At 39.8% G+C, this 15,423-nt stretch overlaps 1 protein-coding gene across 4 annotated transcripts in view; it reads right to left on the bottom strand.

The window, feature by feature from the left end:
- Positions 1-15,423, bottom strand: part of LOC127454819 (HEAT repeat-containing protein 5A-like) — a 45,929-nt gene that overhangs the window by 7,639 nt on the left and 22,867 nt on the right. For 3 of the 4 annotated variants that reach the window (XM_051722266.1, XM_051722265.1, XM_051722267.1), the window contains exons 17-35: positions 14,774-14,879; positions 14,464-14,654; positions 14,204-14,363; positions 13,862-14,051; positions 13,559-13,728; positions 11,240-11,266; positions 9,898-10,042; positions 5,754-5,933; positions 5,115-5,351; positions 4,684-4,862; positions 3,983-4,051; positions 3,416-3,595; positions 2,646-2,862; positions 2,294-2,533; positions 1,932-2,059; positions 1,651-1,798; positions 1,234-1,506; positions 707-931; positions 343-494 (exon numbers count right to left, since the gene is read on the bottom strand). In XM_051722266.1, coding sequence (XP_051578226.1) covers positions 343-494; positions 707-931; positions 1,234-1,506; positions 1,651-1,798; positions 1,932-2,059; positions 2,294-2,533; positions 2,646-2,862; positions 3,416-3,595; positions 3,983-4,051; positions 4,684-4,862; positions 5,115-5,351; positions 5,754-5,933; positions 9,898-10,042; positions 11,240-11,266; positions 13,559-13,728; positions 13,862-14,051; positions 14,204-14,363; positions 14,464-14,654; positions 14,774-14,879 — 3,217 coding nt within the window. The remainder of the gene's footprint in view (positions 1-342; positions 495-706; positions 932-1,233; positions 1,507-1,650; positions 1,799-1,931; positions 2,060-2,293; positions 2,534-2,645; positions 2,863-3,415; positions 3,596-3,982; positions 4,052-4,683; positions 4,863-5,114; positions 5,352-5,753; positions 5,934-9,897; positions 10,043-11,239; positions 11,267-13,558; positions 13,729-13,861; positions 14,052-14,203; positions 14,364-14,463; positions 14,655-14,773; positions 14,880-15,423) is intronic. The other variant, XM_051722269.1, reaches the window with a different exon arrangement.

Consider the following 15,423-nt stretch of genomic DNA (forward strand, 5'->3'; position numbering starts at 1 on the left):
TAGAGTTTTCTTAGAATGGTGCCAAAAATAAAAAAAATATCCAGTGAGTGGCAGTTCTGTGCATGGAAACTCCTTGTTGATGAGAAAGGTCAACGGAGAATGGCCAGACTGGTTCGAGCTGACAGAAAGGCTACGGTAACTCAGATAACCATGCTGTACAATTGTGGTGAGCAGAACACAGACTGCACAACACAAACTCATACCTTGAGGCGGATGGGCTGCAACAGCAGAAGACCACGTCTGGCATTTTATTAAGACCATAGTGTTCCTAATAAAAGTGCTTGGTGAGTGCATATTTAGCTTTATATTGAATCAGGCCTCTGATTGTATCCCTTGACTCACCAAGGGGTCCTTGGACTCGAGGCTGGCTCTAAATGTCTGGATGCAACGTGTCTGCAATGGCTCCACAGTGGTGACCTCAGCACTAGAGTGCAGCAGGAAGACAGTGAGGGCTGTCAACATTGTAACCTCATCCACTCCAGGCTCTGTTTTATCTGCCCAAAACAATTGTGAAATCCACAAAGTTAAATCTGAGAATGTTCCTCAAACTATTCAGCATGCAGTTGGAGAAAATCATCTGCTGCTCTGTGAAGCTCAAAGATGGGTTTGGTTTTGTTAGCTAATACTGTAAATACTGTACTGTGTGTAAATACCAATTAAAATGGAAAGAGAGGGGAGGATGAGTGAGAGAAAGATAGAGAATTACCTTCATACCAAAACTCCAAGAGTGTATGTAGTGCACAGCAAAGCATTTCAGTCCAGGCTCCATGACTCTTCTCGGCTCTGCTCATAGGAGAAGTGAGAACAGTGCGCAAGGCTTGCAGGATGCCTGGTACAAGCTGTTCACTCTCAGCTTCAACAGAACACTTCATCACCTCTCTCAACACTCCAAGCAGCAGATAGAGCACTGTAGGTAGCACTGACACACTGCCTGAAGAGGAAGTATAAAAACTTTATGGAACATAAAATAAGCATAAGGTATAATGAATTTAACATGAAAACATTATACACTTTATATTTAAGTCAATCAATGGTATTGATAGAAAACAAAATCTGGAGGTAACCCATATTTAATTTTTGTTACCTTCAAGTTTCAATTTAATAAATAAATAATTTTGAGAATTCCAAATAAAGAAACTAGTGCAAAGTGGACTAAGATAAAGTGAACAAGAGGTTATGTTGTCTCATAATCTGTAAGCTCTTATACCCACAGTTATTCTCTGGATCTCTTACCCTCTGGTGAACAGATGGACGGCAGTTCTGAGAGGATGGCCAGAGCAGATGTGACAAGTCTGCAGTCAGTGTTGCTTAGGGAGCAGGTCTGTCCTCCCCGCCCCGAGGGGCTGCCAGCCAGCTTGGGGCTGAGCTGTGGAAGCTTCCGGACCAGAATGCACAAACACAGCTCCAGAGCTCCAAACACAAGAGACTTCCCTGGCACCAGACCTCCAGTATCCCGCCCCTCTCCAAACTCAGGAACAGTCTCCTTCTCCGCTGCACCATCATCCACTGACCAAATAGAACAAAGATCAGTGAATTGACAGTGGATTCAAATAGACGGTGGGGGACAATCCTCTAAAGATGAAGCTGGTAGATTTAGTTTTGAAATTAAGCGGAACAGACAAGTTTGTCTGCTGTTGTTTTGAGACTCACCCTCTGCACTGTGGCGTTTCTCTTTGACATGCTCCTGAGCAGCACAAACAATCTGGTGAACCAATTCCAGCACAGCCAGCTGAATGCTAGGAGATTCCCGAGTGACAATGAGCCTGTGCAGAACACTGAGCAGCTCTGCACTAAGAGCCTACAGAAAGAATGCCATAGACCCATCAGTAACATAGTGACAAGACAAAAAAACATGCTAAAGATTAAAGTTCTACAATAACAACATATTACCATAATTAACAAATAACTACATATTAACAATTGTAGAGTACCTGATCATTGCCCACTTTTGAACGGGGCCAAGGCACCTCTAATAAGGCCTGCAGAGCTTGGAGACATGAACTGATGTATTCCATTTGGTCCCCGGAGTGAGGTGAGCACAAGAACTCCACACTGATTCCTAAAGGGAAGATTGCAGAGAAAAGAACAACATTAAAACAAGACTAAAAACAAAGATGTCCCTTAAACCTCATTCTTATGTATTTATGATCCTCATTATATTATTATCCCGATTATACCTCATAATCAGCCAATGACAAATTACTAAAGCAGACAAAACTTTCATTCACTTTCATTGAATGATTATTTCAAATCACATAATCTGTATACAGGAAATATCAACTGAGCTCCGCACCCAGGATGAGGTTGAGACGATCCGTGTTGACGTCCTCTGGAGATTTGACACTACTCAGTGAGGTGGACTGGCCCATGGAAGTGGGGGTGACGGGACGGGAGAGGTTGGTGGGCCCTTCGTCCACCATGATGAATCCAGTGCTGTTGAGCCAGAGTGCGGTAGCATGCAGAATGGTAGCCCAAGCACTGCAGTAAAGTGGACGAGCCTGTTCCACTGTCTCTGCAGTGTAAAACGACCCACCTGACACAAATGCATGTAAGCAACACTCATATAAGGAAGCTCTAAAGGGAGATACATTACACAGAAATTAATCATGTAATCACGGTCTGACTCAAAAAAACAAAGTGCTGACCTGTAGATGGCAATTGATTAGAGTATTGTGGGGGTAGGGTGAGTAGGGCATGGTCCTGCAGGGTAGCCAGCCACAGACGACTGAGGGTGGCCAAGTCAGTCTGAACCAGTTTAAGTAGACCAGCCCCTGCTGGACCTGCATCCCCTGCTTCCTCACTCTGTTGTCGACTGCCTGGGCTCTCCCTCTGCCTGGCACGCTGAACTGCTGTGATATACACCTGTGAGCAGGTATAGACAACACAGTGAGTCAGACATTTTAGAAACATGCAAAATGCTTAAGACAAGAGGCATTTTAGTAAATTCTAACTTCCTTAACAACAGAGCAGAATTATAGGAGTGTTATAATTCACCAAACCTATAATCATTTACTCACCTTTTTGTTTTCTCAAACCCATTTGACGTAGTTTCTTTCTTCCGTTAAACACAAATGAGATGTTTGTCAAAATGTTAGCCGTTCATTCCTAACATCTCCTTTGGTGTACCACGGAAGAAAAACAAAGTCGTATGGGTTTGGAAGAACATGAGGGTGAGTAAATGACATTTTCATTTTTGGGTGAAGTTACTTTATCACCACACAAAACTCAAGTTAAAAATGTCCCACAATCAGTATGCAGTGATTGAATGATTGGAAGCTCTACTTCTGTCTTACACTTTTTGCATCACCAAGCAATAAAATTATCATAGAAAACAATGGAATCTAATAAATGTTAGGTGTGCAGGCCAATTTAGTTGCAGCTGATGGTTTGATACTTGAGTGATGGGGTTCAGCACCTCTGCCCAGGCTTTGAGCACGGCCAGCGTCTCCATGGTGAAGGTACTCTCATTATACAGCTGACTGGAAACATCTCTCCCCACCTGAACTTTAACAAGAGAGGAGGCCAGGAGCTGATGTACCCTTCTCAGGTCACGCAGGTCGCTGATGACGCCACTGGCAATCCATGCACTGCAAACCTAAATGGCAACAAAGGCATTTTAAAACTTGGCACTACTGAAAGAACTTTCAGCAGCAGCAGTGTACAGCTCTACTCAGGACAGAAACTAGGTCAAGCAAACCCATGTGAATGCAAGGTATTTCAAAACAAGCATAACATGAGTTCTTTAAGAGGTCGAAAAACAGTGTAAGGGTTTGTTTTCTGACCTTTCGGCACTTGCAAAAGAACATACTTGGGATGCTCAATTTGACAATGATGAAAAACTTGACTTCAGACGTAAAATGATCTGGTCAATATGCCATTTGAAATCAACAAGTGTGCATGTAAAAGTAGAGAAATCAACGATTAAAAAAATAGAAAAAAGGTTGTCGAACATAATGATTCTTAATTTGTTTAAGCATCACACCTGGCAGGCTTTGGCTGTGACATCTGGAGGTGCATCCACATTGAAGGCAGGTCTGAGAGCAGCTCCAACCTACAAGATAAATCCAATTTATTCCATACAAAATCACTATAAAAAAAATAAAAGAAAATAAATAAAAATAAAACTTAATATACTCACGTGTTTGTATTTTATTGTCCAATATTTAATAATAATAATACTGTATGGCATGATGCCCTACAACAGCACCTGACTGAGTAAACTTATTAAACCTAAGTGTAGCAGATTCTAGTACATGATACTGAAGATTATTCACATCACTATTTGAAACTAGGGCCCCTTGCTAAGCCCAGAGATAACCTAATTTAGTGTAACTGATACATGCCCTCACATATGTGCATGTATACATGAGCACACACACGTAGTAACATGAGACTGATGAGCAAGCTCAGTTACTACCTGGGGGGTTCTACTCTGAACATTTAGTTTCAAACTTTTCTACCATTCCCAAGTCTTGCAGGCTGCATTTAGGAAAATTATAATTAACAAAAGATCCTCTCAAAAGGCATCTAGGATAGACCCCACTGAATAAAGTGACTAATTCAAGTTCATCATTGCTTGCTTGAAACAAACACTAAAACACAATGTCTTCTTTTCAACAATTGTTTCTGCATTTAAAAGCATGCAGTTGATTTTAAGACTGAGGCTGGAATGGTAGTGCTCACATTGGCTTGATACTGTTCCAAAATGACATGGCCAGGGAACTCAGGCTCTGGCACATTGGAGAATTTACGGATAATGACCAGCAGTGTTTGTAAACCGGCCAGTCGGAGCTGATTGCTGTGGTCTGTGGCTGCCATGAAAGCCATGCGGATGAGGTCCGCCAAATGAAGAACCAGGAAATCTGTAAGACAGGAGGGGTGCAGGTATTAACACTGTTAACAAAAGCACATATATCATCGCAGAAGATGGCACTAAATTTAAGGGTTACACTGCTGAATCTGAGACCATATCAAGAAAGACACAAAGAAACAGCGTCAAGAGAAACACAAAGTTAAAGCGAATAAACCGATGTTATTTTACAGATTTGTAGAGGAAAACAAAATGTAAAAGGCTTAAAACACACAGCAGAGTGTGACACAGTAATGTGTCTAACCCGTGGACTCAAGTAAACGTTGTTCTTGAGCAAGTGCCATGTTGAAGTGAGCCGGATCTCCGTTCTCACACTGTGCTATTATACGACACAAACACTCCATGGAAAACACACGAGTAGACCAGCACAGGTTGTTGAAGGGGCCACTGGACTCAGGCTTCGCGTGGAATGAACAGTCATCGTCATATCGATCTCCATCCTCTTCCTGCTGTGTTTCTACAGAGGCAGCTGCGGCTGAGTCTAAAGAATGATAAACCCAGAACAAAATCCAAATACTCAATGGTAACACTCTTTAAAAAGTAACCTAGATAAATCAAGGAGGATTGCTAATGAAACTGTACACAGTAAATGCTACACAATGAGTGGTCACAGTCTAAATGCAATCTCATGGCCTATTCAAAGCCAATTTTCACCAAGACAAGATTTTAAAATGAAATCACGCATCCCCATAGAGATAAAAATTTGGTGTGATTAGTTTTGGTTTGGAAAGTAGATTTTCAACAGCAATTCACAATTTTTACTGCGTCTTGGTGTGAATAGTCCTTCAAACAAATATTTTTCTCGAGATACAGGAGATAACTCCTGAGATGAACAACTTTGCTGTTCTTTCCCCCCTTATTCTGCTTAAACAACTAAGCCCACCTGTAGAGGCAGAGAGCACGTCTTTGCAGAGTTTCAGCCAGTGTGCCAGACTACCCACAGCAGTGGAGCTTATCATGTGAACCAGTGTCTCCTGAATGTCTTGGCACAGGTGCAGGTCAGACTCCCTGTCCAGCAAACTGAATAGAGCTCCCTCCAAACCCACCTCCTTAATAGTGACATCTGTAGGATGGACAATAATAATTTACAACACATCTGACCCAATGACTTATATTCAACAAATTAACATATCAACTTTCCGCCTAAAAGTTAAAAAGAAAATTAAAAAGAGAAAGACATTCATGATTTTCAATCCAAATTCACTAGTGCCTCAAAAAGTATTGACACTTAGGCCAGAACTAAAAACATTAATTTCACTGCATTAGATGAGTGTTTCCCAACTGTTTTTGCTACAAGTACCCACACAGCACCATCAGTAAGGCTCAAGTACCGCTTTATTGACACAAAACCAAAGATGTGTACCAAAGGCTAAATATAATTTAATGTTATCATTAATATTGTAATATCTCTGAAGTACAAAAACAAAAACAAATAAAAAGATGAAGTTGCCGATATGAGGCTTATTCATCAAACACAACAAAAACAAAACCGGGCCAAATGAGCCTTGAAATGCGCAATAAGAAAAAGCTTATGCTGTTACAATTTGTTAAAATGTAATATTTTATCATTATTTTTTCATCATTTTGATTGTTTATTGTTAACATGCACAATTTGGACTATTTACAAGTATTTACATTGATATGCAGAACAAGTGCTAAAACGGTACTGTCTCTTTAAGAAAACCAGCATTTTGTTTTAGTTGAGAGCATATTATTGAGCATGGAGTCACACAGCTTCTTTATTATAATTAAATGTTTCTTGTTTGTTTTTTTGAACTGACTGTAAAGAACAGACATGCTATTAAAAGAGACATTATCTGACTCCAGCCAGGTCTCCTATGCAACCAAATTGGCCCGGTTGCTAGGGAGGGTATAGTCACACGGGGTAACCTCCTCGTGATCGCTATAATGTGGTTCGCTCTCGGTGGGGTGCGTGGTGAGTTGTGCGTAGATGCCGCGGTGGATGGCATGGGCCTCCACACGCGCTATATCTCCGTGTTAACGCGCTCAACGAGCCACGTGATTAGATGCGCGGGTTGACGGTCTCAGACGCAGAGGCAGCTGAGATTCGTCCTCTGCCACCCGGATTGATGCGAGTCACTACGCCACCACGAGGACTTAGAGCAAATTGGGAATTGGACATTCCAAATTGGGAGAAAAAGGGGAGAAAATCCCCAAAAAAACCCCCCAAAAATACACATTATCAACGACAAATGTAATGCATGCGTGTCATCGTTTTTAGACCTGCGTTAAACAGAGCAAGTGAAAAAAAAAAAGTTTTTACTCTTAACACGCAGTGAAAGGATCTTGGTGCTTAACTTTGCATATTAAAAGATAAATCTTTTAAGAATCGGTATCTAGTCGCAAGTTTGAATCCAGGGTATGATGAGTGACTCCAGTCAGGCTTCCTAAGCAACCAATTAGCCTGGTTACTAGGGTGGGCAGAGTCACGTGGGTTAACCTCCTTGTGGTCGCTATAATGTGGTTCTCACTCTCGGTGGCACACGTGGTGAGTTGTGCGTGGATGCCGCGGAGAATAGTGTGAGCCTCCACACGTGCTAGGTCTCCGCGGTAACGCACTCAACAAGCCATGTGATAAAATGCGCGGATTGACTGTCTCAGACGCGGAGGCAACTGAGATTCGTAATCCGCCATCCGGATTAAGGCGAGTCACTACCTAGAGTGCATTGTGAATTGGGCATGCCAAATTGGGGAGAAAATCCAAAAAAAAAAGAATCGGTATTGAGATTGTTCAAATCAGAAAATTTATATTTTTACACAGCCCTAATCTCTATTATTTTTATTTTAAGTCATTTGTCATTTTGTTTTTATGGGTTAAACAAAGCAAAATCCAATTCTTTTCACGTACCTCCATGGAAGCTGCTTACATACCACGGCTGGGAACAACTGCATTAAATTACAAAATATTAAAGGGATAGTTCAACCATTTACTTACCCTCATGCCATCCCAGTATGACTTTTGATTCTTGTGAACACAAATGAAAATTTTTAGAAAAATATCTCAGCTTTGTAGATCCATAAAATGCAAATGTATGGTGACCAGAACTTTGAAGGTCCAAAAAGCACAAAGAGATTTATAGTAAAAAGGACTTTAATATTGATCTGTTTCTCACACACACCTATCATATTGCTTCTGAAGACATGGATTTATGTATTAATATGGATTACTTTTATGCTGCCTTTATATGCTCTTTGGACCTTCAAAGTTCTGGCCACCATTCACTTGCACTGTATGGTCCTACAGAGCTGAGATCTTCTTAAAATCTTTGTGTTCAGCAGAAGAAAGTAAGTCATACACATCTTAAATGGCAGGAGGGTGAGTAAATGAGAATTTTTATTTTTGGGTGAACTACACCTTTAAGCCAAGTGGCATCTGCAAACAAATAATGCTAGACACTAACTTTTTTTTTTTTTTTTTGCAATTACAACCCCAATTCCCAAAAAGTTGGGACAGTATGAAAAATGCTAATAAAAACAAAAAATAGTGATTTGTAAATTATATTCACCCTTTGCTAAATTGAAAACACTACAACTACACATTATATGATGTTTTACCTTGTGAATTTCTTTCTTTTTTTAATTCTTTTTTTATGTACATCAATTTCAAATCAGATGATTGCAACACACTCCAAAAAAGTTGAGACAGGGGCAATTTAAGACTAATAACAATTTGACGAGTGAAAATAATAAGGCGATGTGAAACAGGAGATGTTAAACAGGTGAGGCAATCGTGTCATTGTATATAAGGAGCCTCCAAAAACAGCCTAGTCCTTCAAGAGCAAGGACCATTTGAGACTTGTCAATTTGCCAACAGATGCTTCAGCAAATAATCCAGTACTTTGAGAATAATCCCCAAAGACAAATTGGAAGGATTTTGGGCATTTCACCCTCTACAGTGCACAATATAGTTAAAAAATTAAAGGAATATGGTCAAATTTCGGTGCGTAAAGGGCAAGACAAATACCACTTCTGAATGCACGTGATCTCTGATCCCTCAGACATCACTGTCTTAAGAAACATCATCCACCTGTAATGTATATCATGAATATGGGCTTGGGATAACTTTAGTAAACCTTTTTTAGTCAACACTACTTGCCGCTGCATCCACAGATGCAAGTTAAGACTTTATTATGCAAAGCAGAAGCCCTACATCAACACTGTCCAGTAGTGCTGCCGACTTCTCTGGGCTCGGTCTCATCTTAGATGGAAAGTAGAACAGTGGAACCGTGTTTTTTGGTCTGATGAGTCCACATTTCAAATAGTTTTTGAAAAACACAGCCGTCGTGTTCTCCGGGCCAAAGAGGAAAAAGGACAATCCAAGCTGTTATCAGTGTCAGGTCCGAAAGCCAGTGTCTGTATGGGCCAGGGGTGTGTTAGTGCCCATGGCATGTAACTTGCACATCTGTGAGGGCAACATTAATGCAGACAGATATGTACAAATTTTGGAGCAGCATATACTGCCATCCAGCACAGTCTTTTCCAGGGATGCCCCGGCATTTTCACCAGGACAACTTCAAACCACATACTGACTGAATAAGCAGAGAATGTGGGTGCTAGACTGACCTGCCTGCAGTCCTGACCATCTCCAATTGAGAGTGTGTGGTGCATAATGAAGCGCACAATACGGCAACAAAGACCCCATCCAATTATGCAGCTGAAGACCTGCATAATGGATGAATGGGGGAAAATTCCACTTTTTAAACTTAACTTGTGTCTTCAGTGCCTATTAAGTGTTATTAGAAGAAATGGTGATGTTTCACAGTGGTAAACTCTCAACTGTCCCAACTTTTTTGGAGTGTGTTGCAATCATCTGATTTGAAATTACTGTACATAAAAAACAAAACAAAAAAAAAAAACAATGAAATTCACAAGGTAAAACATCATATAATGTTTAGTTGTAGTGCTTTCAGTATAGCAAAGGGTGAATATAATTTACAAATCACAATAGTGGATGTGAAATAAAAGCGCTGGGATACTATACTGTCGTGAGCGTGATGCTGACTCACCCAGCTGTGTGTTGTCTCTCCTTGGTAGCTCTTTAACCAGAGCTACTGCATGCTCAGATACCTCCACGGCCTCCCTCTGAGCCAGCTGCCTCAGGCAAGCCACAACCGCCCGCCTTAGGGACAGGTACGAGCTGCACAGGTTTATCTGCACATGCACAAATGCCCATAGATAAGATTAAATAAAACCAAAGTGAGCTCCAACATGAGCTCTTAATATCATATATATATATATATATATATATATATTTGTCTTATTGTGTATTCTATATATAATTTATTTTCTATTCAATTTTCTATTATTTTTTATTGTTATCTATGTCTTGTTGCTGTTTTGTATTGTTGTGCACTGGAAGCTCCTGTCACCAAGACAAATTCCTTGTATGTGTAAGCATACTTGGCAATAAAGCTTATAATTCTGATAATAATCAAGAGTAGTAAGTGAAAAACAGAACTGAGACATTGTGTCTGGTTAGAATTGATTGTGTGCTGTTAGTTGTATTAGTTTGGAGTGAATTGGCTGCATTCAGAAGTTAAACACAGGTGTTCTGACACACTTCATCAAATGATGATGATCACGTCATCACATTTTGCACAAGAAAATCCAGACAAAAGTGCAACAACAACAAACATTTTTCAGCAGACTGTGGCAGCCACAGTGAAGTTAGTCCCGTTATGTCAAAATGATCCTACACAAACCATCTTTCAGTGCAGAAAAGGACAGAGGGAGAGGAGAGGACAAAGGGAGAGAGCAGGGCTACTGTCAAGGCTTGTTTGAGCTATAATTGATGTGACAAGCGAGATGTTTGTGAAGAACAGGATCATAAAATCAAAGCATCTAAAAATAGAGCATGTAGAATAAGGCATGTTTTTCTCAATTACTGTCTAATATTGTCTAATATTTAGTGCCCATGTGAGGCTATGGGAGGGAATGAGAGAGAAAGAGAGAGAGAGAGAGAGAGAGAGAGAGAGAGAAAGAGAAGACAAAGGACAGAGAGAGAGACTGAAGTTCACAATAATAAAGCTAATAGCTTGAATTGGCATGAGGCCACAGCTGTGGATGTGAAGGCCATGTGCACTGTGTGGGTGGCCAGTGTTAGAAGCCTTCACAGAAAAGACCAAGTCAAGCAAATCTAATCCTTGGCATTAACCCTGAAATTAGAAGCAGTGACACAGTCTGCTCACGCTCAAAAACCAGACCTCCTGTTTGAGTTAGTTTCACACTGGGAAAAACTAGGAGAACAGAGCAAATTTAGAAGAAAAAAAAAGAGGGAGAGAAATATGAAGTGCAAACAAAAGAAAGGCTATGCAGCAGCCTGACAAGAGAGAGGCAGGGAAAACCTACCAACACAGAATAATCCAATAAGATCTCCTGTATAAAAGAGCAAAAAACAGTTCTGTCACTACAGACAAGGCAAACTCAGGCCCGTGTACACTCACCTCTATTTCAATGACAGTGATTTATTACTACCTCTGTGACTCTAAATAAATGAAAGTGGAGTGGAAAATGCTATGGCGAGAATAAAATTGACTGAGCAATGTGTGTGGCTTTAAAGGGATAGTACAATTTCCATCCACCAGGTTTGATTGTGCATAGGCGTGAATGAGATTTGAGAGCTACAGCAGAGGGGGAGATTTTTTCCCCAAATAACAACAACTTTTGGTCTGGTCCTAACAAAAGGTTTTTTTCTGGCTTTAGAAGACTTGAAAAATAACACACGAATCATATGGACCATTTTTATGGTGATTTAGTCATTTTAAAAGCTTGACAGCCACTGGTCACCGACTAGGGGTGGGTAAAAATATAGATTTCCGATGCATCGTTTGAATCTTTGTTTGAATGATCTTAATATAGATTCTTAAATCCAAAGATTGATCTTTCACTCTATGTGGCAACCCTGTATAATGCAAGTAAATCACACATGTGCAACCAAATCTCATGCTATGTGACTAAAAATGTCTTTGATTAGCCACTGGCTAGTAAATGTTCAGATTTCACTCATCAGTGATTGAGCAGAAGACATTATTAGCACAGAGGTCCTTTCACTGTGTGTTGAGAGTAAAAGTTTGATTTGTTTTGTGTGTCTAAAGATGATATCCACAGATCCATGTCATTGATTAATGTCTCTTCTAATATTCTTTGTTTTTTTACAGTCAGTTGATGATTAAAACAACTAAAAATAAACATTTAATTCTAATCACACATGGATGCGCTAAAGAATTTACGCACATGCTCTCTCGTTATTTGTGCTCACTGGCTGATGCCTACTGGCTTAAAGAGACAGTACCGATTAAGCGCGTGTTCTACATATCAATGTAAATACTTGTAAATAGTACAAATTATGCAAGTAAACAATAAAAATTTAACAAAAATATATATGCAGCAATGTATGCAATTTCAAGACATTGAAATTGATGGAACAGACTGAATTTGAAAAAATTTTAAAAGCTAAAATGTGACCAATTTGATTAAAACTAATGATAAAATGTAATTTGTAATATTAATATTTTTGAATTGTACCTAAAAGGGTTGACTAGAAGGTTCCTTAATAATTAAGAGCATTAGCTGAGAGATAAAAGCAAAACTGACACTGTAACAGAAATGTACCCATATGAATCAATATCGAATTGAATCGAGATCAGAATGTAACTGAATCAAAAGCTTGTGAATCTGAATCGAATCGGGAAATCAGTATCAATACTCAGCCCTATCACCGACTACTATTGTTGTTTGGGAAAGAGCATCTTGAACATTCTGCTCAACTTCTCCTTTTGTGTACCACAGAAGAAAGAAAATTACATGTATTTTGAACTACTTGAGAAATCGTAATTGTTTTTAAAGGGATACGGTAGTTCCCCAAAAATGAAAATTCTGACATCATTTACTCAACCTCAAGTTGATACAAACCTGTATGACTTTCTTCTGTGAAAAAACAAAAGGAGATATTAGGTGCAATGACTCAGTCACCATTCACTTTTATTGCATCTTTTTTGTTTTTTTCACAAAAAGAAAGTGCATGGTTGGTGACTGAAATTAACATTCTGCCTCAAATGTCCTTTTGTGTTCCACGGAAGAAAGAAAATCATGTAGGTTTGGAACATCACAAGGGTGAGTAAATGATGAAAGAATTTTCATTTTGGTGAACTATCCCTTTAAATTCTAGCAGAATTTTCACTTTTGGGTGAACTACTCCATAAAGTAAAATGTATTCCTAACAAATACTATGTTCTCCTTGAATTTTAACACTAGCCACACTCTCTGAGAACCAAAGAATTCAAAATTGACCCCATTAGCTTTCTTTCTAAATATTCCTGGTCTAATTGTGCACAAATCATCAGTGTGCATGTTTTTGTTTTCATATCTTTGATCTTTTATCAAAATGTAAAATTTGATGTGCTTTTCTGCTGAAGCAATCACAGTCATGTGTGGGTGGGGATAAAAATCAATAACCAATATTATAATTGCATAACATTTCATGATCCAATCAAATCCCAACAGATCAAATGAATTCCCATCCTACATGTCCATGTATGAAATACAGGAAATCACAGAGGTTAAATGCATTGTTTCATGTTGTCAGACTGACATGGAAATGTCTAACTGTCCATTACTCAGTAAAATTGTGTGTGTGTTAAGTGTATTGTGCAGTGTGTGATCACATACACAGAGGCTGGAGACCAGGCTAGCCAGATTGACGAAGCGTGGAGCAAACATGTGCAGCTGTTGGAGGCAAGAGATCGCTTGGGCCTGGACCAGACAGTCTGGACTGTCCTGCATCACAGCACAGCCCACCAAACATGAGGTCCTCACCGCACACACACCTGCACCCTCACCTGGGGACAGCCAGATATATTAACATATTATAACCAGAGAGAAGAGAGTGTGCTCGAAGTCTTGCTAGCATGATCACAATGAAGAAACTTTGTGAATGTGTAAATGTTTATGAGTATATAAGTGTGTAAGCACCTTGCAGATCAGGACCAGTGGCGGTAATAAGGGCATTAAGGCAGCGACCTAGGCTTTGCTGCACTTCCACATGTGTGTGTGGCGTTGACAGAAGCAATCGAAGCAACAGAGTAAAGCTGGCTTCCAGGTGACTGTGATACAGAGGCCCTGCTAGATCCACCAACATAGACAAAGCATGGAGAGCCCACATCTGCAATACATGCACACAGTTTACTAAAAGTTTAAGTGAACCAATCTTCTTTCACTCTAATAATAAGTAATAAAGCGCAAAACAACACATCCTGATTAGACTTCCTATAATTATATATTGATTATATCCATCAGGGCAGGTGGTGAGTGTACCTGAACTTCAGGTGAGGTGCTGTCCTGGGACAAGGTGAAGAGGACCCCAACACAGGCACTGAGGAACTGGGTGGAGTTAATACCACCCAGGTAGCGGTAGACAGCTCCGAGTGCCAAAGCATGACCTGTGCGTGTGATAGCATCCCTTGCTGTCTTCAGTCTGAAATGCATTTACACCCTTTTTAGCTGCTTAAATTCATATTCTGTCTTTGTTTACAATGGGCTTGAAAACAAACACAGTCATTATGGCAGATACTCACTTGTCAAAGCTCATGAGAGTGATCGAAACAGTAAAGCTGGGGTCATTAAGAACCTGCACCAGTCTGGCTAAACCCTCTGCAGCCATACAGCGCAACATAGGGTTTGAACCTTCTAGCGCCCCCAATAGCAGAGACAGGGCCGGTCTTTGTACCTCTTCTGGACCCAAATCCCTCCGACTTGATGCTAAACACTACACAACACAAATCTCTTTGTGTTTGAATTTGAACAGACTGACAGACAAAAAGCTTTATATACAGTGTGACTTTAATGGTTCTAAAATTATTTTAATATGTCAAAATATCATCTTACTTTCAAAGTGCAGCAAAAAGCAGCAGCTACATGGATCTGAACTGTCTGTTGCCGGGCTCCTTTAAGCTGTCTCACAAACCCACAGAACTGCTCTAGGATCTGAGCCCTGAGACAGGAAATATAGCAATTATACCACAAAACTGATCCAAAACCTTACCAAGTGTACAGAGTAAATAATTTTCACAAGTACTGATCAGAGCACAGCTACTTCTGGAGATAAAGGCCTTAAACACTATCACAGCCTGGGGCTGGGTGATATGACAGTATACACCATTGAATGGTAGATAGGTGTCTACTGGTAGAGTTTTGGCCATACTATTTATACAGCGGAAGACATATTAATCTAGAAAACTATAAAGTAAAGCTGCTGTTTTTGCACTGATGCCAAACTTAATCATTAATTTGCTATGAATGCTCTTTATCTTTTGGTTTGCATCCATTAAATTCCAAATAAAAAGAGAAAATAATCAAATGACAATTGTATTCAATTCACTGGATCTGAAATAGGCATTACCACATGGTTATTTAAATATAAACTACTGTTTCATTGAATTTCGAGTCAAAATAACCAGACTGTGATATACCCGTATACTGCTACTTACTAGATTACAATTTTGGTCATAATACCCACCCCTACCATAGCATATACA

Source organism: Myxocyprinus asiaticus, chromosome 17 (genome assembly GCF_019703515.2).
Source record: "Myxocyprinus asiaticus isolate MX2 ecotype Aquarium Trade chromosome 17, UBuf_Myxa_2, whole genome shotgun sequence".
Classification (NCBI taxonomy): Eukaryota; Metazoa; Chordata; class Actinopteri; order Cypriniformes; family Catostomidae; genus Myxocyprinus; species Myxocyprinus asiaticus.